General features: G+C 45.4%; 2 protein-coding genes across 4 annotated transcripts in view; one reads left to right on the top strand and one right to left on the bottom strand.

Moving 5' to 3' along the window:
• Positions 1-2,179: 2,179 nt before the first annotated feature.
• ISCU (iron-sulfur cluster assembly enzyme) lies at positions 2,180-9,331 on the bottom strand. Its single transcript, XM_047697965.1, has 5 exons — positions 9,141-9,331; positions 7,209-7,322; positions 6,213-6,323; positions 4,186-4,264; positions 2,180-2,709 (listed from the first exon to the last, which is right to left on the bottom strand). Exons 1-5 carry the CDS (start codon positions 9,252-9,254, stop codon positions 2,621-2,623), a joined length of 507 nt encoding a protein of 168 aa, XP_047553921.1. The 5' UTR covers positions 9,255-9,331; the 3' UTR covers positions 2,180-2,620.
• Positions 9,332-10,447: 1,116 nt separating this feature from the next.
• Positions 10,448-25,076, top strand: part of SART3 (spliceosome associated factor 3, U4/U6 recycling protein) — a 38,231-nt gene continuing 23,602 nt past the window's right edge. Inside the window, exons 1-3 of one of the 3 annotated variants that reach the window (XM_047696971.1) lie at positions 10,448-10,977; positions 20,305-20,431; positions 21,551-21,655. In XM_047696971.1, coding sequence (XP_047552927.1) covers positions 10,654-10,977; positions 20,305-20,431; positions 21,551-21,655 — 556 coding nt within the window. In that variant the 5' untranslated portion in view covers positions 10,448-10,653. The remainder of the gene's footprint in view (positions 10,978-20,304; positions 20,432-21,550; positions 21,656-25,076) is intronic. The other 2 variants (XM_047696972.1, XR_007121842.1) reach the window with 2 other exon arrangements.

The raw sequence follows: 25,076 nt of genomic DNA, 5'->3' as shown, positions 1-25,076 counted from the left end.
TTTTCTTTTTTTAACAAAGGAGGTATATTTAAGAGAAGAGACAGCCAGCCCATGCCTGGACAAAAAAAAAACCACCATCAGAAAAAAGCACATCTCATTATTGAAGAGATGAAGGAGATCTCAAATGGTTAGCTGGTACTTTAGATCCCAGGGCCTCCTTTAGTGGGATTTTGGCTGATGCAGGACTGTGGGTACCTTGGAATGATATCCACAACCCTGGGGCACAGACAGGGTTCAGGAGGGACAGTGGGTAGAATGTTAGGCATGCTGGGCCAGGGATGGCTGTTCTTTAAAACTCAGGTCACCATAAACGGACAGACCGTTAGGAATGAACTACTCGAACAGCACACCTGTGCGGGGCAGGATGGAGCCTGGACAAAGCCAACTGCTCCCCTGTGGCTTGGCTCCCCTGCCCCCCAGAACTGCCGGCGGCCACCCGAAGTCACGGGCATTAGAATCACCTGCACAGGCCTAAAGCCAAATGCTGGGCCTAGAAATCTCCATTTTCAACTGACCCCCAGGTGGAGTTTTTTTTTTTTTGTTGTTGTTTTTTTTTTTTTAGGACTCCTACTGTTACAGCCTTTAATGTATGAAATCTGAATTCCATCAGGGATGTATACATACCTAGATCAACTTCTTGGGTCAAAGTTGTGGCTAAATTCATTTTTTATTTCAAGGTTCCAAGCAGGTGGGCCAGTTCTCTGAAAGCTCAGCAGCCTTTCCTCCCAATGAGAGGAGCAACGGCCTGTGCTAATTCCATCACAGTATTAATCACACTGGATTTTAATCACCAGCTTATCACTCTCGCACTAGATGGGGGGCCCCTTGAGGGCAGATGGGCACATTCACTTTGCTGTGAAGTAGGTACCAAATTACTTGCTACATGAGTAATATCCATGTTTCTACTCAAATTGCATACATTTACCCACAATTATTGAGTATGAATCTCCACATATTCTATAATCTGATTGAAGATCCTCACATACAAAGAGAGGGACCCCGAGGCTTTTGATGCAGCCTGTGCTACATCATTTTAAACATTTGTAGCTGGGGCATTTTAGTGTAAGAGCTGGTACCTCTATACATAAACTAGTAAAAATTTTAAATTCATCATCTGTTCGTGTTTTTAGCTTTGCCTTCTAGAAAATCGTTAGCTCTGTCCCTTCTGGCTGCTGTGTGCGGAGATCCTCCTGTCGGGGTGATTTTAAAAGCACCACTTGTGGGACGCCTGGGTGGCTCAGTGGGTTAAGCAGCTGCCTTCGGCTCAGGTCATGGTCCCAGCGTCCTGGGATTGAGTCCCACATCGGGCTCCTTGCTCAGCAGGAGGCTGCTTCTCCCTCTGCCTCTGCCTGCCATTCTGTCTGCCTGTGCGCTCTCTCTCTCCCTCTCTCTCTGACAAAAAAAAAAAAAAAAAAAATCTTAAAAAAAAAAAAAAAAGCACCACTTGTAGGTGAGCTGCTCCTTTGTCCTTCAGTGGCAGTAGGCCTTATGCCTGTGTTCGCGCTGCTTAACGTTTTGTCATCCGGCGTCAACGCCCCCGCGGTGGTGGTACCCTGAAAGCAGATTTTGGTAGACTTTGAACAGCTTGTTTTGCCCGAGGCTCCACGTGCTTCGTGGCCTGCAAGACCTAAGGGCCTGCCAATTCCACAGCGCCAAAGGGCAGTCTGGCTGCCACCGTGGCACCGGCCGTGGCTTGGTTTGGCATCGCTGCTTCCACTGAGTGCACAGTTCATCCCAGCCTGGCGGCCACCAACTCCACACTTCTACGGGAAGGTGACAAGGCCACCAGCAGCAGGCAGGTGGGTGTCCCCCAGACACAGGCTCCACCCCCTCCCCCCAGCTGCTCCGTGACTTTCCGCGATTGTCAGGGCCAGGGTTTCTCAGGTTTTAGTGTTTCACAAACCAGTGAAATTATAGAGTATTCTGGACTCATGTTGATTTGTCAATCTACTACTTTGCAAAGAACAACAAAAAGAGATGGCGCTCTCCTTTCACCTTCGACCCCATTCTGTAAAACGCGACACACGTCTGGCTGGCTCTGCCCATGGGCCTTATTGTCCGGTTTGCTCAGAAAGATACGCGTGTCATCACAGCCCAGCATCTGGCAGCCCCAAGGGGGCTCCGGGCAGGACCCTGGAGTGAGTGAGGGATCCAAGAGACAAGGCTTTTCAGAGAAAAACATGGTCTTATATCCTTTATTTTATATATATATATATATGCACATCTGTTTTATGTACAATAATTGGTTCTATCAAATAATCGTATCATGGCCTTCTCTTGGTACTCTTCCCCAAGACAATTTCAGGCGAAATTAGGTATTTGCACACTTTGACTACCACACTTGAGAATTTGTGATTGATTTCAGTTAGAGGCCACGCGCACAATTCAAAATATATACAAACAGGGTTAAGGCGCTAAGAGTGGGCCAAAAGAAAGCACAGGACTTAGAACAAGTAAACGGTGTATTTTGCAGGCATGGGAGCCGCCACGTGACCAGCAAGCGCTGCGCGTGACTCCGAGCTCTTTTACTGTGGTGGGGGTGGGGGTTCTGAACATCTGTAGTGACGGCGCGGTGGGTGGACACACAGCAGGTCTGCCCGCTAGATGCTTCGCCGAGGGCTCATTTCTCCCCCTTCTCTGCCTCTCCTGTGGGCTCTTGCTTCAGTTTGTAATCTGCTAGGGCAGCCTTGATTGCATCTTCGGCCAGCACTGGAAGGAGCACAAGGAAAGAGCCTCAGTCTGTAGACTGTACAGAGAGGGTCTTGGGCATCACACCTCTAAGAGCTAGAGGGCAGCGGCGCTGGGGAAGGGCTTATCAGAGCCCCCGGCTGGGGGAGTGGGGAGTGAGGAGCAAGCCTGGAAAGCCAGCCAGCGTTTCCTGAGCCTGATTACGCCTGCCCGTGGCTTCGGAGGCAGATTAGAATTTAAATACCTGGGATTCTAGGCTAGCCTCAGCCTCCTGGAATCCCCTTTCTGTTCTATAAAACTGGGACATTCTCCCTTTGCTGGGATAGGGTGAGGGCTTAATAAACTGACATGTCAGAGGCCACAAGAGATGTCAGTTCTCATCTGTCCCCAGGGAAGTCCGGAGTAAATGTAGCGGATGCTGGCTGAGCAAGCTGGCGCAACGTGGGTCATGCCACTAGTTGACAGGTGGCAACTGCCACATCCTCTGGAGGGATCCCAACTTTGAAAACTTTTACTTTGGAGTCAGAATTATAATGACTATGGGGGGAAATAGTAAGCAACAGGCAGAGAGGAGCAGCTAAAGGTGGCGGTGCCCAAGAAGGCCAAATGAAGAGGCTGGGGGTTTTCTGAAAATGTCGACAAGCTATGGCTTTATTCCTGCATACTGGGGAATCCCAGCTCGGGTGGAAAGAACTCGGGTCATAGCAGACTTCCTGACGACTGTTAGCACATCCCTGCCCCTGATTTTCCTTGTGAGTCTTACTCTGGCAAGAGGCCTGGCTCTCTGCTGATTTTAAACTAATTTGGTCAGTAAGTTAAGGCTACTGTTTCTCATTCCTCCTTCCCCTAGAAGGCTGAGAGAAGATGGAAAACACTTTAGATTTAAGACAAAGGCCAAACTGGAAAGCCAGGTATAAGTCTTAAGGCATCTGGGCTTTCTCCTAGGACAGCATACAGGGGACTGTTGCACAACTGGACTTAGTCAATCTGTATACACGGACTCAGACTATATACACAGTAACAGCACCTGGGAAGGAAGTGGTAACACTTGCGATAGAATGATGGCAGAAGCAGAATTATCTCCTTTACTGGTCCAAACTTGACTCCAATGGGTGGGACCAGCACAGATTCTAGAATCAAAGATTGGGCCTTAGGGCCTGGCTTTCCCACTTAGAAGCCATGTGACTGGGGTGCTTTAAGCTGAGCCCCGCTTTCCTGGTAAGAGGGAGAGATAATGATGCTGTCTGTGGAGTAGAGGACATTTCTGAGGCTTAGAAATGATGCCACAAAGTGCTCGCATGACGCCCAGCACACCCCACCTCCTGTTAAGACCCTCCTGGAGATGGGCAGTGAGGTCTCGAGGCTTTTGCCATCTGAAGGTTAGGGACGCCACAACCAAAATGGCCTCGCCATTACTCCGCACAAATGCCAGTTGATGCCATTACAGAAGTGCTCCCAGCCGTGCAAGCTCGTGGGCATTACAGAGCGGAAACTCACTGGAGCAGTGCAGCTTCACGGGGGGCAGACAGAGCTCCTTGGCGATGTCCGTGTTCTTAATCGTCAAGGCTTCTTCCACCTGAGAGGCATGGAGGAGAGCGAGACAGTCTCAGTGAAGCTCTAACTTGAGGAACAGGAAATCAAAAAGGGAGGCCAAAGAGGCCCTCAGAATGGGGTGGTGGGGATGACTGCCATTAAGAACCCCTGAGGACATGCACTTGTGCGTCAAGGCTGCAGCTGGGGCTCTGCGATATGGAGTACACACTCGGTTGTGTGGCGTGGCTGGGGTAAGCACTGCCGGCAAAGACACTTCGACAAGCCAGCCCGTGACCGCTCTGAGGGGTCTGCTTCAGGCCAGCAACAGGAATCTTGCTTTTTTTTTTTTATTTAAAAGCAGTGATTTCTCCTATTCTGGTTTTGTGAGGATCAGCTTCGGTGATGTCTTTATACCAAATGTTTAGAATAAATCCCTTCAACCAGAAGTGCTGAATGGTGTCAGAATGGTCAGAGAGGTGGCAAATAGGCCAGTGGCACTCTAGCATTTGGCAGTGGCACAGACCGGTCTTGGGATCATCCTCTGCCGGAAGAGAATCTATCTTGGCCAAACAGACTGGAAAGGATGCCCTGAGTTTGCTCGAGTGTCCGAGGACACGTGAAGGAGGCCCACATGGAAGGAGCCCTGCTGCCTTAAGAAGAGCCAGAGTTCCCCTTCTGTCCCCCAATTTCCCAATTCTGCTGACTTCAAGGATAATGCTTCACGTTCTGCTCTTAGAAACTCAGAGAGGACCACAAGGTCAAAGAAAGGCCCTCTTCCTCCTCTTTCTGATCACAGCTCAAAGGCCAGATCCTGGGAGCACAGGTGCCTTGTCTTGCTTCCCCTTTCCCGGAGCATAGGTCTTAACAAATTGCTTCAGAGGCATCTCCTCCAGATCAGGTTAGGTCTGTGCTCGCCCAGGGAGCTCGCCAGCCAGAAGGCCCGGAGCCACAGGAAGCCGGGGGCACGTGGCCCTGCTCCCAGCATTGCTGTAGAGCCGCTCAGCTCCCCACGCACACTCCTCTGTGACTCAGCCCCTGAACCTGGTCCCTTGGGGCTACAAAGATAAGCAGCCCTATATTTTGGCTTTCTGAGTGGTTTTATGACTGGATCTTAGAAACTCCAGTCCTTCACCAGGTTTGGGACCTTCTTCCTCTGCAGCTTCTGGGAAAGAGGCTTTGGCAGAGAGAACAGAAACGGTGTTCGAGCTTGTCTCATTTCCACCCTCAGAGGGCCTGCCCACCAGCCACCGGGATCACTGTTCTGATTTATTTGTTTCCTTTGCCTCCATCTTTGGTGTTTCTGATCCTTTAATCCCTTTTCGCACCAGCTAGTTTGTTATTTCATGAATCCTTATAAACCACCTGCAATCCTTTTTGAAACATGATAGAAAGAAATGAACAAGAACACAAACCACAATATAGCCTCTCCCACCCTTAGACTCCTAAGAAATTTTAATCAGCAACCTTGCAGAAAGCCATAGAGTTCTTTGCCGTTCTTTTCGGTTAGTGGGGGAGGTGAGGATATTTTTCCTATTTAATTAAAAACAAAACTGAACGGGTGCCTGGGTGGTTCTGTTGGTTAAGCATCCAATTCTTGATTTTGGCTCAGTCATGACCTGGTTATGGGATTGAGTCCTGCCTTGGGCACTGTGCTGGGCATGGGGCCTACTTATGACTCTCTCCCTCTGCCCCGCCACCCAAAACAGAAAACAAAAAAGCCCTAAACAAAACACCACCCAAACCTCCAAACGAATAAAAATGATTGACAAAAAAAAACCCCAAAATAAAAAGCTTAACAAAATGATCCATAATCCCCAATGTGAAGAATTTAATCAAAACCTGAGCAGGAGAAATTAAAGAAATTCTTAGAATATTTTGAAAAAAAAATCAGCCCTCCCTTCCTTCCCCCTAATAATTAGACCCTTCCCTTAACTCAGAGGCAGGTTTGTCAGAAATGTGATTTAATTCTGTCAATCTGCAAGCAAACTTACCGTCTTCCCTTTTACCCATTCAGTGGCTAATGAGCTAGAGGCAATAGCAGACCCACAGCCAAATGTTTTAAACCTGGCGTCCACAATCTTCCCCTTTTCATCCACCTGAATCTAGAAAAGAGACAGGAGTTAAGCAGTGGTTCCTGGTGCCGCCCTGTAGAACCTGCATTTATAGGGGGTTCACTGAGGCTCTCCCCAAGGGCTTTGGTCTTGCTTTCCATACCCTAAGTTTTAACATTAATTACTGAATTTTCTTTGTTACAAAGGGCTCGGTGATGAAGAGTAAAATGTAGGAATGATCATCAGAACGATATAGGCCTACCGGGTAAAGATAAGCTGAAAAATATACTCCCCACCCCCAATTTTTGGTTTTGTAACTCTAGTCTGCTCTTTGGCTATGAAGTTCTCTTGGCTGCTCAATCTGCATCTTTAAACACTGGGAGAGTCTGTAATAAGGTCCCTAGTTAGGGCTTTTTAGTTTGGTATGAAATGACATCTAGTGGTATCCTCTTGCCTTGTTTCTGTTTTCCAAGGTAGGCATGGAGACCTCTGGCAAGCTGCCCCTTCACCACGATGAAGCAGATGTGGACAAAGCTACAGTTTACTCAAAGTGCCAGTCACTACCTTTGTGTTGTTTCCAATCAGGCGGAGGCTTGATATGTGGCATTTCCTGTCTCACTGGGGATTGCTAACCGAATGGTTGTGGTTTTCCTTTGCTCAGTAAAATTCACAAAACTTTCTACTTGGCTGAAGTTGGAATTTAAGATGATAGACTGAGTAGAAAACTGACACCAGAAAGAGTCAGCACAGTGTATGGGACAACTAAGATTCAGTCCCTACCTAATAATTGATAACTTTGAATCATCCCATCATCTCACAGGAATCCAGGTAGAGACCAAGGAGAAAGCTGTGCATGCAAATGCTTTGTAAACAACGAAGCACTGTATGAGCAAAGGGATTACTGTCATTACCATTAAAGAAGAAAACCAGAGGTACCTGCAGTTTCATTACATCACCACATGCTGGCGCCCCCACCAATCCAGTTCCGACATTTTTTGAAGTCTTGTCAAGGGACCCCACGTTTCTAGGATTTTCATAATGATCAACAACCTGAAATTAGAAGGTTAAGAGAAATCCAATGATTACTCTTTTTTGTCTCCCCAACTTGATGGTAAGCTCCTTCAAGTTTCTTGAAGTCAGCAAGCTGAACCTGGCACGAAGTCAGTCGCTAAGCATCAGACATCACCAGGGGAGGAAGGCTTACACTTACATCAGTGAGACTTTATGACCCAACCGTTTGGACCTCTTTTCCAACTACCCTCAGAAATTTGAGTTACTGGAGAAAAATCAGCAAAATCATGTCTTAAATCCATAGGTTTTTTTTGTTTTGCTTTGTTTTTTGAAGACTTTGAGAGCAAGAGACAAAGCACAAGCGGGGGAAGGGGCAGAAAGGGAGAAGCAAACTCCCCGCTGAGCTGAGAGCCCAACCTGGGGCTCTATACTAGGACCCTGGGCTCATGACCTGAGCTGAAGGCAGAGGCTTAACTGACTGAGCCACCCAGGCATCCCTCCATAGGGTTTTTAAATCACAAATAATTAGCTGATCTTTACCACCTAAGTCACCAGATTTGGGCTCAAACAGCATTTCTGGTTATTTCCAAATAAATCCATCCTCAAAGGATGATTACTATTAAAAATTTTTCAAAAAACAAGTATGGTCCAGCAATCGAAGGATTTCCCAGAAGTCTCAAGGAGAATGTTATACGGGGAACAATGCTATGGAATGTATCCATTTGTGTATGATAAAACAGTAACCGTCCCATTACTGTATGTCAAGCCCGGAAATCACTCTGGTGGAGCAGCGCACCCTGGTGGCTGAAAGGCTGCTAGCCCACATTCGTTGAGGGTGTTTTGTCAACAAAACACACCCCTAGGTAGGGGAGGAGCGAAGTCCCTGGCAGACGAGCTGAAGCCAGGACAGAACAGTATCTATTCAAACTGGCACACAGGAGACTTTAATGTAACTTTGAGGCGTGTCTACCAGTTAGCCTTAAGTCTAGCCTTAAGTCTCCCGATCTTCTTCCAGTGTCTCTTCCCGACCGCGGATTTTGATTCCAAGCCCAAGGACCTACAAGATAATACCTCATCTGGACTTTTTGCCCCATGTTGATTCACCGCGTTCTTAGTCGTTTCCAGAGTAGGAAAGTTTCTGGTCTAGGGGACTTTACGCCCCCGAAAGGCAAGGGCTGCAAACTATACACCTATTCCTATCCCCCGACGCTGTCCCCCCTACTCCCCACCAAAAAACAACAACAACAAAAAAAACAGAACAAAATTAAAACACTGCAACTGTTGATTACGTGTCTGACTCCACTCGGAGACTGTGAGTTCCTACAACAGTAACTGCACCGTAAATGATCTCCATGTGCTGGGCACCATGCCAAGGACTGCACAAGCTCTATCTATCTCGTGTAGGGGAAAACTAAGAACTCACTTTACAAATGGGGAAAACAGGTTCATCGCAGAGCAGGGACTTGCCCAAGGTCATCTGGCTAGGGCAACGGCCTCCCTGAAACCGGAGCCCGCGCCAGTGTGTCTGTCCCTGGAGCGAGGCTGGCAGGTCATAACGGGCCCTCCTTCCTGGGCTGCTGGGTTTTGAGGCACGAAATCGCAGCCAGCGGCGGGGCCCACGGGCAGCGGTTAGTTTTATCCATGCAGCAAAGGAAACGTAGTCCAGTTAGAGTCGCGCGAAGGGGTGGCCCCTATCCCCGCCGCAGTGGGGGCTCCCAAGGCCGCGCACAACCCCCAGCCACTTCTCCCCAGGTCCGGCCTCCGTCGAGCGCCGGCATACCTGGGTCCTCTCGCCGGTCCTCGCCATCCCGCCGCCTTACCAGTGCGGGTCCCGCGCATTCCCTCATCTGCCCCTACCTTCTTGTGATAGAGCCGGGCCGGAGCAGACAGTTCCCGGGCAGGCAGGCGAGGACTCCGCAGCAGCAGGGCCGACGCCGCCCGTCTCAGACGGCCCGCTCCAGCCGCCGCCATCTTCCCGGCTTGCGCCAGCTTAGGCCGAGCGCGAGACGGAGGGGAGGGACGCGCCCGCGCGTCGGTTCCCGGCTTGGAGCGCGCACCCTTTTACGTCACCGCGACTTCGCGCCTGCGCCCTCCCCCTCCATGCACGTGTCTGCCTTTGGTCCCGTCTTGACCACGCCCCTCCGGGGGCGGGCGGGAAACCGAACTCAAAGACTGAAGTTGGAGGGTTTGTTCCGAGCGCGGGGTTTTGAATCTGAGGGGTCTCAGGCAGGAGTGGGAGCCCAAGTTTGCGTTCACCAAGCCTACCCATCGCCGGAATGCGGCTCAGTGGATCAACCACTACTGTTCACAGCTCGATTTTGCAGCTTAGGAAGTTGAGGGTCAGAGAGGTTTAGTAACTTCTCCAAGATTGCCCAGTCTTATTTGAGATTCAAGCAAGGACAATTCTGGGTTAGAATCCAGAGTCTGCTCCTTCCCGGCTGTGTGGCCCTAGGCGAATGACATAATCTCTTTAAGCCTTGATCCTCGCTTTTATACTAATTCAAGAGCAATTCAAGGCGTTATCCTAGGCTTTGGGGATCCAACAAAGAAAAACACATTAATTCCTTACACAATTAACCTTGCTAATGAGGGAGAAAGGCAGCAAATAAACAATATTTTCCTAGCTCAAAAATGGTAGCTTAATTGCGGAAAACGAACACGCCATACCCTGATTTTTTTTAAAGTATGTATGTGTATGTCTACATCTATTTCTCTTCATCAGCATGCGGACATATTTATATGACCAATGCCTGGACATGAAGAGTTTCTAATAAACGCTTAGTAATGAAATTTATTAATACTGGCTTGCAGAACATGATTTCATACAAGAAAACCCACATGTGTATTTAACGCTTAGGCACCAGGTATTACATAAAAAGGAGGACGCTCTGTGAAATATGTTTTTCTCGTGAACGGTGCAGTCGATCCTTCCCCGGGTACTTGGAGTTTTCCCTGCGTTTTCGGTTCAGTTGCTGGGGAGACTGAACCACGCGCCTGATGGGACTAGGCTGTAAGGAAGGCTTTCATTCCCAGATTCCTTTTGACCTTCTCAAGATGGCGCCAAACCCTTCCCTTCAATCATCACTCCATGACTTCCTCTACGGCCTACACTTCCTGTTCAAAGACCCAACCTCGGTCCGAAGTTGCGACGGAACACATGCCGTGTTGGAGAGTTCTTATTCTGAAAGAACTTCTATACCTATATAAAAGCAATACGAAATTTCACGGGTTCCGAGATTTTCCCGTCGTTCGAGGCTCACAGTTTCCCTTTCCGTCGTAAGGAGAGCGGGATTTAGGTCAGGCGCACGCCGCGGGCAGCTCTTCCTTCAGCGGGTCTTCGGCGGCCGCGAGAAGACCCGGGAGTCACTAGATGCGCAAGATGGCGACAGCGGCCGCAACATCGGCTTCAGAAGCGGAGGCTGATCCCAAGGCCGGGCCCACAGCGGAGGGCGAGGAGGATGACGTTAAGACGGCTAGGACGAGGAGGAAGGTGTTGTCGCGGGCCGTGGCCACTGCGACGTACAAGGCCGTGGGGCCGGGGTGGGACCAGCCGGAGGAAGGCGTGAGTGAGAGCGATGGGGACGAGGAGTACGCCATGGCTTCCTCCGCCGAGAGCTCCCCTGGGGAGTACGAATGGGAGTATGACGAAGAGGAGGAGAAGAACCAGCTGGAAATCGAGCGGCTGGAGGAGCAGGTCGGTCCGGGGCTGGGCGGCGGGCTCCTTCCCTCAGGTTCCCGGGTCGCGGCTCTTTTCCCAGGTCTCCGGCAGTAGTAAAGCCGCCAAGGCCGCAAAACCGCTATTAATCATCACAGGTCCCGTCATTTGAGCGTTTATTGCTTGCCGGGTGTTTTGCATGCGATATCCCGTTAAACGCTAACAGCGACCCAAGGAAGGAAGTAGTGCATTCCCCTTTTTAGGGGAGGAGATTGAGGCTTCTCGTGGAGGGAATTCTCTTGCTGAAGATTACACTTTTGCAAGTGGCGAGCCAGGTCTCGAACTTTGGAACGACTACAGAGCTCCCGCTTTTAATCACACCGTTAAATTGTGGTCAGCAATCGCAATGAAATTGTACTTAAAAGAGATTTTTTTCTTCCTTTTAAGTAGCAGTGCCCACAATGGTGAACTGCGGTATGATAGACAAAGCAATGACCGTGATTGTGACGATAGAAATAGGATGGTAGAAATCTCAGCGTCTGGAGGCTGAGGCCCCAGTTGTAGCTCGTCCATGTTTGTGTGAGTTTAGGCACATTTCTTAACTTCTCTGAGCCTCCGCTTTCTCACCTGTAAATTGGGAGCAACACGTTCTGCATCATGTAGTTGTAACAGTAACTAATAGCCCAGTGCCTGGCACCTGATGGTACCATGATCTATAATTTGTAATTCCTGTGTAATCCAGGATCTCAGCAGGAGAAAGGTGGTCTGCTCAGATTAGGATAATTTGAGAGAAGGTTGATAAAGGGACTGCTGTGTTTATTAAAGTGTGGTCAGATCAGGAGTGGATGTGCAGTACCTCAGGGCTAGTGACTGTGGGACCTTGTGTCTGTTTCTAGGCCTGAAGAGGTGAGGGGAGAGAGAAGACAGACCAGTTTTCTGAATAGCTGTGTTGAGAGGGCAGACCTTTAGGCAGGGGTACAGCCCCAGCTTCCCATCAGGGATTGGGGTGAGAGAAGGAATACCCTGACCTCTCTCTCTCCAAACATTTGCTGGTGCCTTCTGCTGGGCAAACCCTGCTGGAAGTGAGAGAGCCAGAGACTCCCTGGATGTGGTCCACACAGGAGGGCACAGGACAGAGATGAGAGGGGAAAGTAGAATTGGGAGGGCAGGGTACCTAGGTGGCTCAGCTGGTAAAGCGTCTATCTTTGGCTCAGGTCATGATCCCAGGGTTATGGGGTCAAGTCCTGCATTGGGCTCCTTGCTCAGCAGAGAGCCTGCTTCTCCCTCTGACCCTCCTCCCTGCACACGTGTACTCTCTCTCTTGCAAAAATAAATCTTTGAAAAAGAAATTGGAAAGGCAAACAAATCGAGAACATTTTTGTTTTAGCAATGAGGAAACAGGCTTGGAACAGATGATGAAATGATTTGCCTAGAGTCACTCACAAGGGGAATTGAATTTATCAGGGTTGTCTGTGGGCCACAAGCCACACTGATAAGAAATCACTTAGCTATGTGAAGTTGTTAACCTACCTTACTCACTTAACTTTGCTGGGTGTGAGATTCCTTATAATGTCCTCTTTGGCAGTTATACTTTTGTTGTGAAATAGTGACGATACCCATCAGTATCACTTGTTTCATTCATCATCACATTTGAATGCCAAAGGAGCCCAGTAGGGGTAAGCAAGTAGTTATCTTTTCTGCTTTTTAGAAATAAGTACTCCAGTGTTTACTCGTCTTTTATTCATTCACAGTCTTCTATTCATTCACTACACAGAAGTGTAACAGAGGGTGCCAGGCTGACTCTGTCCCTGTCCTGATGGAAATCTGTGCTTCTGACTTCTTTGGAGCCTTGGGCTTTTCCACAAGCCATTCGCTTACTCTTCTGTGAGTCAGGGGAAATAGGATTAGCTGTTTGAGCGGAAGGGGAAGCTTGGAACAGAGTAAGTCCTTGGTCAGAGTAACTAGTTAGCAAGAGAGCAGGATGGGTCAGAGCAGAGGTCTCCTGGTTACTGGTGTCCTCTAGTTACCTGCACTACCTCAGGTCACAGAAAGTGGTTTGGAGCTCACACGGTGACCACACTGTGATGTGAATTGAAGAGCCTCTGGCTCTTATTGACCTGTTTGTATGGGGTCTGGAGATTGATTTTTCCAATTTTTGCATACCTCCCTCCCACCTCATCCTGATCCCATCGCCTCTAGTTCCTGCTGTAAGTGCTCTTACGGTGGAGTGTCACGATGGATAACATCAAGACAAGCCTGTGAAAACCTCAGCCTTGTCGTCTCTGCAAATTCCAGTTCTCTGAGTGTATTGTATGGGAGCTCAACATTAGTTGTGGTAGCCATCCATGTAACAAAAGCAAAGATTTCCCTTTATCTGTGTTTGTGTCCTGAAACTAAAAGTGGCACCTCCTGGTGCCTTATAAGTTATTCCAGCTTCCTGAGCCTGCGGTGTCCTCCGTGGTCGAAACAAGGGTCGTAGGACTGTAGTGGAGCTTAAGTGACCCACGCTTATAAAGCTCCCGGCAAATTTGACACACAGTAGGTGCGGTGCCGTGGCCTGCTGTGTGCTTTCCCCACCCTGTCCGGAATTGCGGTGGTTGTGTTTTCTAGGACCAGGCCTCGTTATTTCTCTACCACCGCTCGGGATCCAGGTTGTTAGGGGATCAGGAAAACAGCACATCGTTGTGTGCACTGGCTAAGCCGTCTCTTTCTTTAAGTCGTCCTTTGTTGTTCATGATGTTCTGAGACCAGAATAGACCAGTATATGTTCTCACTTGTGGGTGCTGAGTGAACTCTGGAAAGTCTCATAAATGCATCTCAGTATGCAGTTAAATACACATACTTTCGGAGCACCTCTTACTCTTTATTATTTGGGCCTAGAAATCAGAAATTTAGACCAAAAGCCATCCTGGGAAGCAGTTTCTCTACTTCGTTGACTTTTATACCCTTTTTTCCTGACCTACAAATGGTATTCGTGTAAGGGGAGCTGTATAGACGTTAGTCGCTCTAACAGGACTGTCATACCCCCCTTCCTGCTCCAAAACCACCTTCAGACCCAGGTGACTTGAGAGCATTGGGTGACAGGGAGAGCCTCTGCCTCTTGTTTAGCAAGAAAAGTACATTTTGGGCAAACCTCACTTCTTTAGTTAGTGTGACTTGGCTGCACACTTGACAGTTGTGAAACATGAGTGTGTCAGGACAAACCACTTGAGAAGCAGAGGTTTACTCTGGCTCCTTCCTGGTACAAATGAAGAAGCCAAGAACCAGGGGAGATTAGAACGCTTGTGTCCTGACCTAGTCCAGTCCTTTTTTTTTTTTTAAGATTTTATTTATTTATTTGTCAGAGAGAGAGAACACAAGCAGGCAAAGTGGCAGGCAGAGGCAGAGAGAGAAGCAGACTCCCTGCTGAGCAGAGAGCCTGATGTAGGGCTTGATCCCAGGACCCTGGGATCATGACCTGAGCCAAAGGCAGAGGCTTTAACCCACTGAGCCACCCAGGCATCCCTAGTCCAGTCCTTTTTAAACTCATCATGTAATCATGGGATGGGCTTAGCTTGTTAAAATTTATATCTCATGAGCAGGAGAACATTGCTAAAAGTCTTAAGATAAAAATTTTAGGTCAGACTCTTGCCTATTATTGAGTATTGTCTTTTTGCATGTAATTTGATACATACAAAGCAGTTCAGGCCTGTAAATTGTGAAGTGTGGTGGTCAAGTGAACACCACTTACCCCACCACTTGGTCTAAGAGTTAGAAGCTGATCAGTACAGTTGTACGTACCTAATCGGCTTTTCCCCTATTCCGTGGCCCTGCCTCCCCTCCTTAAAGCCCAAGTAACTACTTTTTTGAACTGGTGTGCTTCCTTCTCTTTTAAAAAGTGTATATTTTTTTCAGCTATATATGTGTCCCTAGGTAATATATTGCCCACTTTTGCTAATTTCTGAGTGTTTGGGAAGTGTATCGTGTGGCGTTTAATCGTTTGGGACGGCTTCCCACGCGGCGGTGTGTTTTGGGGCTCCTCCGTGTTGTTTGTAGCTACAGTTCATTCATTTTTTTGCCCGCTGTGTATTTACTACGCCGTTGGAGGGTGTTATCACTTCTTCTGGCATTAAGATTGCTCACAGTTTATTTTTGTTTTATTTTCTTTTACTTTGGTCCTGTTACTAACGAGCTACAAGGAACATTGTTACTGTTGAAATGTGCTCTTATTCAACATGTATGTTGAAGGATTTCTGTATATAGGATTTCTCTCTCTATATATATGTATATATATATGTATAAGGATTTCTCTGAGTGTTTTTCAAACTGGGGTTATAGTCGTGAGTCATAAATTCATTTTGATAGATAGAACCAGTGTTGTTCTGTCATATGTTTTCTGTCTGCATGGGTCTGTTTCTCAGCGTTCTCTTTTTGTTCTGTTGGTCAGTTTGTCAGTCCTGTGTCATTTCCGTGCTCTAAATCATTGTTACTAAGTCTTGCTACCTGGTGAGACAGATTCTCCTCTGTGTATTTTAATACAGTACCTCGTGTCTAGATTGTTGAGTACATTGTCAGAGTGTTAGTTAAATGAAGGAGAGGGAAATAACTTAGTGCTGAAATGTGGCAGATGTTGGAAGAGTAGACCCTGGTGTTCATATGTAGACTTAAGGGAACCCCATATCCCAACTCATACGAAAGCTTTTTGAAAAAATTAAACTTTTCATTTTGGGATAGTTGTAGATTCCCTGAAGTTTTAAGAAATTCTACAGGGATCCTGTGTACCCTTTACTGGTTTCTCCCAATGGTAACCTTTTGTAAAACTGTAGTATAACACCACCACCCAGAGGTCGACGTTGATACAGTCTGCACAGATCAGTCATCACAAGGGTCCTTCCTGTTGTCCTTTTATAGTTACAGTTCCTGACCTCTGGCAACCACTAATCTGTTCTCTATTTCTAAAATTTTGTCGTTTCAAGGATGTTATGTAAATGGAATCATATAGTATGTAATCTTTTTGGATTAGCTTTTCTTATTCAGCATAATTCCCTTAAGATTCATCTGACTTATGGGGCCCCTGGGGGCTCAGTCAGTTAAGCATCTGCCTTTGGCTCGGGTCAAGATGCCAGGGTCCTGGGATCCAGCCCCATGTCGGGCTCTCTGCTCAGAGGGGAGCTTGCTTCTCCTCCCTCTACCCCTGCTGTGTCTCCCCCCTGCCCCCGACTCGGTCAAATAAATAAATAAAATCTTAAAAAAAAAAAGATTCATCTAAGTTGGATACATGTTGTTCATTTCCTCATTCTGGCTAAGTAGTAGTCCACAGTATGGGTGCCCCACGGTTACTGGAACCATTCACCATCGAAGGACATCTGGGTTTCCAGGTTTGGCTACTAGGAATAAAGCTGTTAGGAACATTCACATACAGGTTTTGTAGGTACATAGGTTTTATTTCTCTGGAAAAGTACCCAAGGGTGCACTTGCTGGGTGATGTGATAATTGTGTGTGGAATTTATAAGAAATGGCCCAGCTGTTTTCCAGAGCTGCCATCCACATTTTACATTCCCATCAGCAGTATCAGCAAGTATGAGTGAGCCAGTTCATTTTTTTTTTCTTATCTTCTCCAGCATTTGGTATTGTCACTATTTTTTATTTTAGTCATTCTAGATGTATAATGATTTCTCATTGTGGTTTTAATTTGCATTTCTCTGATAGTTCATGATGTTGACTACCTTGTGCACTTAACTTGCTGTCTTGTGTCCTCTATGTACCTGTTGGTTCATGTCTTTTACCCATGTTTTAATTGGATTCTTGGTTTCTTAGTGCTGAGTTTGGAGTTGTATCTTTTAGATACTTGTCCTTTGCTGGGTAAAGGACATGTGGTTCGTACATATATTTTTTGAATTCTGTAGCTTGTTTTTGCATCCTTGGTAGACTCTTGCATAGAGCAAAAAGTTTAAATTTTAATAAGGGCCTAACTGGTATAGAATTTTATCACAAATGGTTGTTAGATTTTGTCAGATGCATTTTCTGTACCAGTGATACCGTGATTTTGGTTTAGCCTGTTGAGCTAGTGGGTTACAGTGATTGATTTTCACAGACTGCAGTATGAACTCGCCTTATGTACCTGGAACAGATTCAACTTAGTCATGGTGTACGATTCTTTTTATACATTGAATTTAGTTCCGTAAGTTTTCCTCTCCATATTGTGGTAGCTGTATCCTTATTTTGACTTGCTGTATCTTCATTTTCTTTTCTTTTTTTAAAGATTTTATTTATTTATTTGACAGACAGAGTTCACAAGTAGAGAGGCAGGCAGAGAGAGAGGAAGGGAAGCAGGCTCCCTGCTGAGCAGACAGCCTGATGCGGGGCTCGATCCCAGGACCCTGGAATCATGACCTGAGCTGAGGGCAGAGGCTTTAACCCACTGAGCCACCCAGGTGCCCCTGTATCTTCATTTTCATTCAGTTCTACATATTTTTAAGTTTTCCTCAAGACTTCCTTTTTGACCCATGTGTTATTTACAAGTATATCGCTTAATTTCCAAATGTTTAAGGATTTCCCTACCATTACAGAGTTGTTGTTGTTGTTGTTGTTTTAACAGAGATCACTGGTAGGCAGAGAGGCAGGCAGAGAGAGAGAGGAGGAAGCAGACTCCCTGCTGAGCAGAGAGCCTGATGCGGGGCTCGATCCCAGGACCCTAGGATCGTGACCTGAGCCGAAGGCAGAGGCTTTAACCCACTGAGCCATCCAGGCACCCCTCCTTTTTTTTTATTTGCCATTACAGATTTCTAATTTAATTGTGTTGTGATCAGAAAACATCTTCTATATGATTTCACTTTTAAAAATTTGTCAGAGTTTGTCTTACAGTCCATGCTTTGGTCTCACTAAACCTTCCATGGGCTCTCGAGGAAGAAAAAGCTGTGTTCTGTTACTATCAGATGGAATGTGCTGTATATGTTAATTAGGTCCTGTTGGTTGATGCTGAGGCTCTTCTGTCTGCTTGCTGATTTTTCGTCTAGTAGTTCTAGTTGCTGAAGTGGAGGATTTTGAAGTCCCCATTGTAAGTGTGTATTTCTCTTCTTTTAGCTTGAACAGTCTTGCTTAATCTATTTTGAGGGTCTGTTGTTTGTTTGATACACATTTAGGATTTCTTTGTCTTGCTGGTGGGTTGAGCCTTTCATCATTTTGTGATGCCCCGTTTTATCCTTGGTATTATATTTTCTCTGAAGTCTGCTTTATGTGATATTAATATAGCCACTTCTTTTTTTGGACTAATGTTTATATGCTCTCTGTTTTTTTATCTTTTTACTTTCAGCCTTCCTAGGTCCTTGAATTTGAAGTGAGTTTCTTGTAATCAGCATATAGTTAGGTTGTGTTTTAATCTACTCTCCCATTCTGTGCCTTTTAACTAGTGTATATATTTTTAAAAGATTTCTTTATTTTTATTTATTTATTTTAAAGATTTTATTTATTTGACAGAGAACTAGAGAAAGTAGGCAGAGCAGCAGGCAGAGGGAGAGGGAGAAACGGGCTGTCCACTGTGCAGGGAGCCCAATGCGGGGCTCAATCCCAGGGCCCTAGGATCATGACCTGAGCTGAAGGCAGCCGCTGAACTGACTGAGCCACCCAGGTAGCCCATATTTGTTTATTTTATCGAAAGAGTGAATGAGTGGAGGGGCAAAGGGAGAGGGAGAGAAGCAGACTCCTCACTGAGCGTAGAGCCCCCTGTGGGGCTCAGTCCCATGACCCTGAGATCATGACCCGAGCTGAAATTAAGAGTCAGATGCCTAACCAACTGAACCACCCAGGTGCCCCTTAATTAGTATATTGAGACCATAAATATTTAAAAGATATATTTTATTTATTTGTCAGAAAGAAAGGGGAATAGTACACTTGCACAAGCAGGGGGAGTGGCAGAGAGAGAAGCAGAGAGAAGGAGCCCAATGTGGGACCCTGGGATCAAGACCTGAGCTGAGGGCAGATGGTTAACCGACTAAGTCACCCAGGTGTCCCAAGAGCATAAACGTTTAAGATAATTATTGCTATGTTAGGTCTAAAGCCTGACATTTTATTATTTTCTATTTGTTTCCTGTGTTTCTTATTCTTCTGTTTCTCTTTTCTTGCCTTCCTGGGAAGGACATTTTTTAGGATTCTGTCTTGATTTATTTTTAGTGATTTTTAGTGTATTGCTTTGTATAGTTTCTTAGTGGTTGCCTTAGGAATAGTTGATTTGACTTACACGGTAGCTGTGTTCTACCACCGGGTGAAGTGTGGAAATGGTCCTTCCATTGAGGACGTCCTTGCACTTAGCATCCCCACTTTTTTTTTTTTTTTTTAAGATTTTATTTATTTATTTGACAGACAGAGATCACAAGTAGGCTGAGAGGCAGGCAGAGAGAGAGAGGAGGAAGCAGGCTCCCTGCTGAGCAGAGAGCCCGATGTGGGGCTCGATCCCAGGACCCTGGGATTATGACCTGAGCTGAAGGCAGAGGCTTTAACCCACTGAGCCACCCAGGCGCCCCGAGCATCCCCACTTTTAAGTATCATTGTTTTGAGTATCAGGTGGTCTTAAGATTTTTGTGTCAGTTATCACATACAGCTTAGAAAACCCATGAGAAGGATCTTCCGGGATACTTGTCTGTATTTCATGCTCTTTGAGCTCTTCCTTCCTTCCTGATGCTACAAGATGTCTTTGATCGTTTCCTTTCTCTTCCTTTCACTGTCTTTAAGAGAAAAGTCTGCTAGTGGTAGGTTCTTTTAGTTTTCTGTTGTCTCAGATGTCCGATACCTTTTTAAGCAGTTATTTTCATTTGTTTTAACTTTCAGTTTGAAAAGTTTCAAATAATAGAAGTAAATCTCTAATGTACCTATTGCTTAGCTTCACCAGGTGCTGCCATTCTCCCTCCTCCCATTAGGGGTTTCCTTTTTGTTGTTTTTGTTTGGTAAAAGAGCTCTTACCTACACAGCCGGCAGGTGCTAAAGCACATTATTAATCACATTTTAAAATCCTCACAAGAACCTTACGGACTAGACCCTAGTGATATCCCCATTTTACAGATGAGAAAATAGAGGCTGAGCAAAGTTAATGACCTGCCTGAGGTCACACTTGGTGTTTGTTTCATCAGAATGTTTCCTGTATTTCAGAGAACAACCCAGCTGGGTTCTTACAGTAGGGACTGGAACAGAGTGGAGGCTCTGTGTGTGTTTATTAGAGAAAGGCTTGTTCATTGATTTTTCTTCCTCTTCCTGGGGGTAAATGTGGCCTTGCTGTTTCAGTGGCACTCCCAGATAGCACATCTCTTATTTGTAGCGTTGTCACCATTGGTGAAGAATGCTAAGTTCTTTTGATGGTGGCGTTTTAAATTTCACCTTGTGCTCTTTTCCTCCTAGCTGTCTATCAACGTCTATGACTACAACTGCCATGTGGACCTGATCCGGCTGCTCCGGCTGGAAGGGGAGCTTACCAAAGTGAGGATGGCTCGCCAGAAGATGAGTGAGATCTTTCCTTTGACTGAAGGTAACATATCAGCAGTGGGCCTGCTTTTGTAAACACAGAGAACTGAAGAGTATACATTCTGTTTTCAGTGCTGAAACTTGGATGTGTTCCTTACAGAAATGTGGAACATAGAAATAACAGTGGAAAGAAGAAAACTCATTATCCAGTGTCAGTGATTTCTAGTTTTTCATCTTTTAGTTTTTTGCAAAACATAATTGTGATTGTGTAGTACAGACTCATGTTTTGGATCCTGATTTTTTTTTTTAATCCTCCGTCATGATTAATCTTTCCCACATCTTTCTGTTTCCCATTCTGGTGTTTTCTTTAATCCATTTCCTCAGGGCCAGTTAATTGTATTACAGTTAAACTTTAATAAATGCTTTTTAGTGTAAACATTTCATACCTCGTTTGTTACATGGTAGTTAGGATTTAGATTACTTTTACTTACTTATTTGAAACAGAATTACCCTGTGCGTCTTGTAGACCAGTCCTTTGTGAGTTTGTAATTGATCTTTTAGGGAGGGGTTGGGAGAACACAGGTCCCAGATCCAGCTCTTTCCCCCTCTCCCTGCCCAAAAGCATAACTGCTGAGTGTAGGAGCTGAAATCAGAGTGTCCAGATTCGTTCCTGACAGTACATCTTACTAGTTGTGAGACCTTCAGCGAATTATGCAAACATTGTAAGACTCAGTTTTCCCAGCAGTAAGATGGGCTAGCAGTAGTTTCTATGTTATAGTACATGGATTGGATGAGGTATTGTGGGTACAACACATAATAAATGCCCTAGCATGTCATAAATGCTTAGATAGGTGCCATCGTTACTCATTATTATAACTATCATCTACAGGAGTTTAAAAAAGATTGAATGAGAAATATATATACGTAAGTACTTAGCAAAAATATAAAATGCCCATAAAATACAGATGTACAGTATTATGACTTTAATTACTTGGTCTTATTTGGAAGCATAAACTTTATATGTGCTTGGTACAAGTTTTAAGAATTGAATTTCTGTGAACCGTGGCAGGCTGTATGAGATGGGTGAGACGTGGGTGCACTGGTGACTTACAGTAAAGTCCCTGCTGTCATCTTGCCCTTTGGTGAAGGAGATGGTCATGCAGGAAGTGCTGTTGTCTTGCAGAGCTCTGGTTGGAGTGGCTGCATGACGAGATCAGCATGGCTCTGGATGGCCTGGACAGAGAGCACGTGTACGACCTCTTCGAGAAAGCTGTGAAGGATTATATTTGTAAGTTCCCTGCGCGCTTTTTCAAGGTGTCTGCAGATGCTTCCAACTCTGCTGTCCGGGGTTGCCTCATAAGGGGTTTCTCCTCAGAAAGGAGAGCGTTAGTCCAACAATTAGAAAGATTTGAGTTTACTTATTATGCTCATTTTGGCTTTCTTTCTTTTCTTTTTTCCTCCCTTCCTTCCTTTTTTTTTTTTTTAAAGATTTTTATTTATTTGACAGACAGACATCACAAGTAGGCAGAGAGGCAGGCAGAGAAAGAGGGGGAAGCAGACTCCCCGCTGAGCAGAGAGCCTGATGCGGGGCTTGATCCCAGGACCCTGAGATCATGACCTGAGCCGAAGGCAGAGGCTTAACCCACTGACCCACCCAGGTGCCCCCCGCTTCCTTCCTTTCTTAAAGATTTCATTTATTTGAAAGACAGAGATTGAGAGAGAGCATGAGAGCAGGGTGAAGGGCAGAGGAAGAAGCAGACTCGCCGGTGAAAAGAGAGCCCGATGTGGGACTTGATCCCAGGACTCCAGGATCATGACCTGAGCTGCAGGCAGCTGCTTAACCAACGGGAGCCACCCAGCCGTCCACGCCCACTGTCTGTGGTTTTCATTTGAGGATATTTGGTTTTAAAATATAGTTAGGAGAAATGTTTGTAGTAAGGGAGTGAACATACTCACACCCAGCATTTTTTTGGTGGGGAGAACTTACGTGGTATTTTCAGATGACTAAAGGTTGCCTTTTCTTTGTTTTTTAATTTTTTAAAAGATTTTATTTATTTATTTGATGGAGAGAGAGATCACAAGCAGGCAGAGAGGCAGGCAGAGAGAGGGGGAAAGCAGGCTGCCTGCTGAGCAGAGAGCCCGATGTGGGGCCCGATCCCAGGACCCTGAGATCATGAACTGAGCCGAAGGCTGAGGCTTTAACCCACTGAGCCACCTAGGCGCCCCTAAAGGTTGCCTTTTATACATAGTTTGGATTTTTAGAAGTTTTGGACAGAATGCTTTTTTTAAAAAAATATTTTTAATATTTTTAATGTTAAAAATTAATATTAATTTTAATTTTTAAATTTTAATTAATTTATTAATTAATATTAATATTAAAAAGCTTTTTAAAACTTCTTACTTTAAAATAAACGATTTAAAAAAATAAAATAAAATAAACGATTTACAGGACAGTAGTACAGAGAGTTCCTAAACTTCATCCTGCTTTCCTCCGTATCCTGTAACTACTATACAAAATCAAAACCAGAGAATTGATCTTAGTACAATGTGCGTGTCTGCTTCTGTGATGTTTTACCCCACGTGTAGATTCTGGTAACCACTGCAGTTGACTTAGAGAACCTCCATCACCACACAGGTGTATGCTGTGCATTGTCTACTCGTGTTGAATTTTTGTTAGTGCAAGTAGAGTAGACACCTTCTCTCGAAGTTTCTTTACCCTCCCCTGTTGGCAGTATGATTCTCTAAATACGCTTTTTACGTATAGGACACATCAGAAGATGCTATGGACAAAATGTTTTTTTAAAAAAGTTTTAAAAATTTCTCCCTTTTAAAAATTTTTTAAATTTTTTTTTTAAAAAGATTTTATGTATTTGAGAGAGAGTGTGCACTTGCAAGTGTGGGCTGGGGAGCGGGGAGGAGCAGAGGAAGAGGAACAAGCAGGCTCTGTGCTCAGCCTGACTCAGAGATCATGACCTGAGCTGAAATCAAGAGTTGGATGCCCAACCGGCTGAGCCACCCAGGCATCCCCCCGCCCGCCCCCAGATTTCCTCCTTTTAAATTAAACATCCTTCTTCCATATCTGGTTTTCCCCACTGTGGGCATTTCCCCTTTTGACAGGCACTGGAACTTGAAGATAGACTGCCCCGAGGAAGAGCATTTTCCATGTGCCTTTATCAGCCAAGAGAATTGATCAGTTTTTAGTTTTTATAATCTGGATACTGAAAATTACAGGTGTTTTGTGAATATGAAATTCCCCTATTATGTACTTTTAATGTTCTTGGGTCTCTGCTCCAATCTGTCCATGTGGCTTCTTAGAACCTTTTGACAGTTCCAAGGGCTTGATGCTTCCATGTTTTTTGATGATCCTGGAACCCCTCTGTGAATGTCTCAGAGTCATCATTAACAGTACTTCCCCAGACTAATGTTTTTCGGTCCTTGATGGTTTACAGTCACCTGCTGTGGGGCTGCCACTGTCAGTGCTGAGGTCAGTGTGCCTTTCGTTCCCCAACTGCTTCAGGGCTGCTGGGGGTCTAGAAGCCAGATAACCGTGCTCCTCAGATTAGGTTTCTTAAAGTAGTTTTGAATGGGGGCCCATGGGGTTCTTATGTTAGTTTCAGGAGCCCTAGAGCATGGAAATTATGTCCCTTGTTTTGTGAATGTTCGGAAGCCACTTTGGCCTGCTTTAAGAGTCGCATGCTCTACCAATTGAGTCAGCCAGGCGCCCCCTCTTCCTTTTTTGTTTTGCATCCCATATGGCTGCTCTGTATTGGTGAGCTAAAACAGAGTAGCTAACAAAGTTTGGCTAAGTTCTTTGAAATAAACCTGCTTCATGAAAAAAGCAGTCCTTGGGAAAACATACAGTAATTGTCAAATCAGCTTTATCTTCTAAGTATTTTTATTTTACAAGGTTAATGGATAGGCCTATGAAATATTTTCAGATCTCTGAAAAGTGACTTAATATGCAAAACGTGTGCATTGGGAACCACTGCATTCCTAAAGAGATTAATATATGTGCTGCCCATGCAAGCACTCCTAAAGAGTTTAATTCATTAGTCTGCTCTTAAAGCTGCAGGGGTGAGTGTATATAAAGTTTAAGAAGAAAGTGACAAAAAAAAGGGCGATCGGGTCTTTTCTGTTGTTGCTGTTTAAACATCATTACAGGGGCGCCTGGGTGGCTCAGTGGGTTAAGCCGCTGCCTTCGGCTCGGGTCATGATCTCGGGGTCCTGGGATCGAGCCCCGCATGGGGCTCTCTGCTCAGCAGGGAGCCTGCTTCCTCCTCTCTCTCTGCCTGCCTCTCTGCCTACTTGTGATCTCTGTCAGATAAGTAAATAAAAAAATCTTTAAAAAAAAAAAAATAAACATCATCACAAACAGAGACTTAAAATACAGACTTCTGGTTACAGAATTGGTGGTTTTAATTTGTTCTTTGATTTTGACCAGAAGGCTTAAAAAGATTCAAAAGTTAAAAAATTCTAAGCTTTGAAATCTTTCTGAAAGTATTCAGATTTGTAACTATTTGCATTGAATATTTTCATTGAATTGCTTCTATTTTAATAAATGGGCTTTTTAATCATGAGCATATTACATATTACCTGCTGGCATATTCTGTTTATGCAGTAAAATGGCAGTAATTGTACCTAGTAGAGACATTGTTTAAGATATACTTTCCTTTCTAGCTGCAGTATTAGTAATTTATGTACATTGGATG

Source organism: Lutra lutra, chromosome 12, assembly GCF_902655055.1.
Source record: "Lutra lutra chromosome 12, mLutLut1.2, whole genome shotgun sequence".
Taxonomy (NCBI): Eukaryota; Metazoa; Chordata; class Mammalia; order Carnivora; family Mustelidae; genus Lutra; species Lutra lutra.
This window is presented reverse-complemented; position numbering and strand designations above follow the sequence as displayed.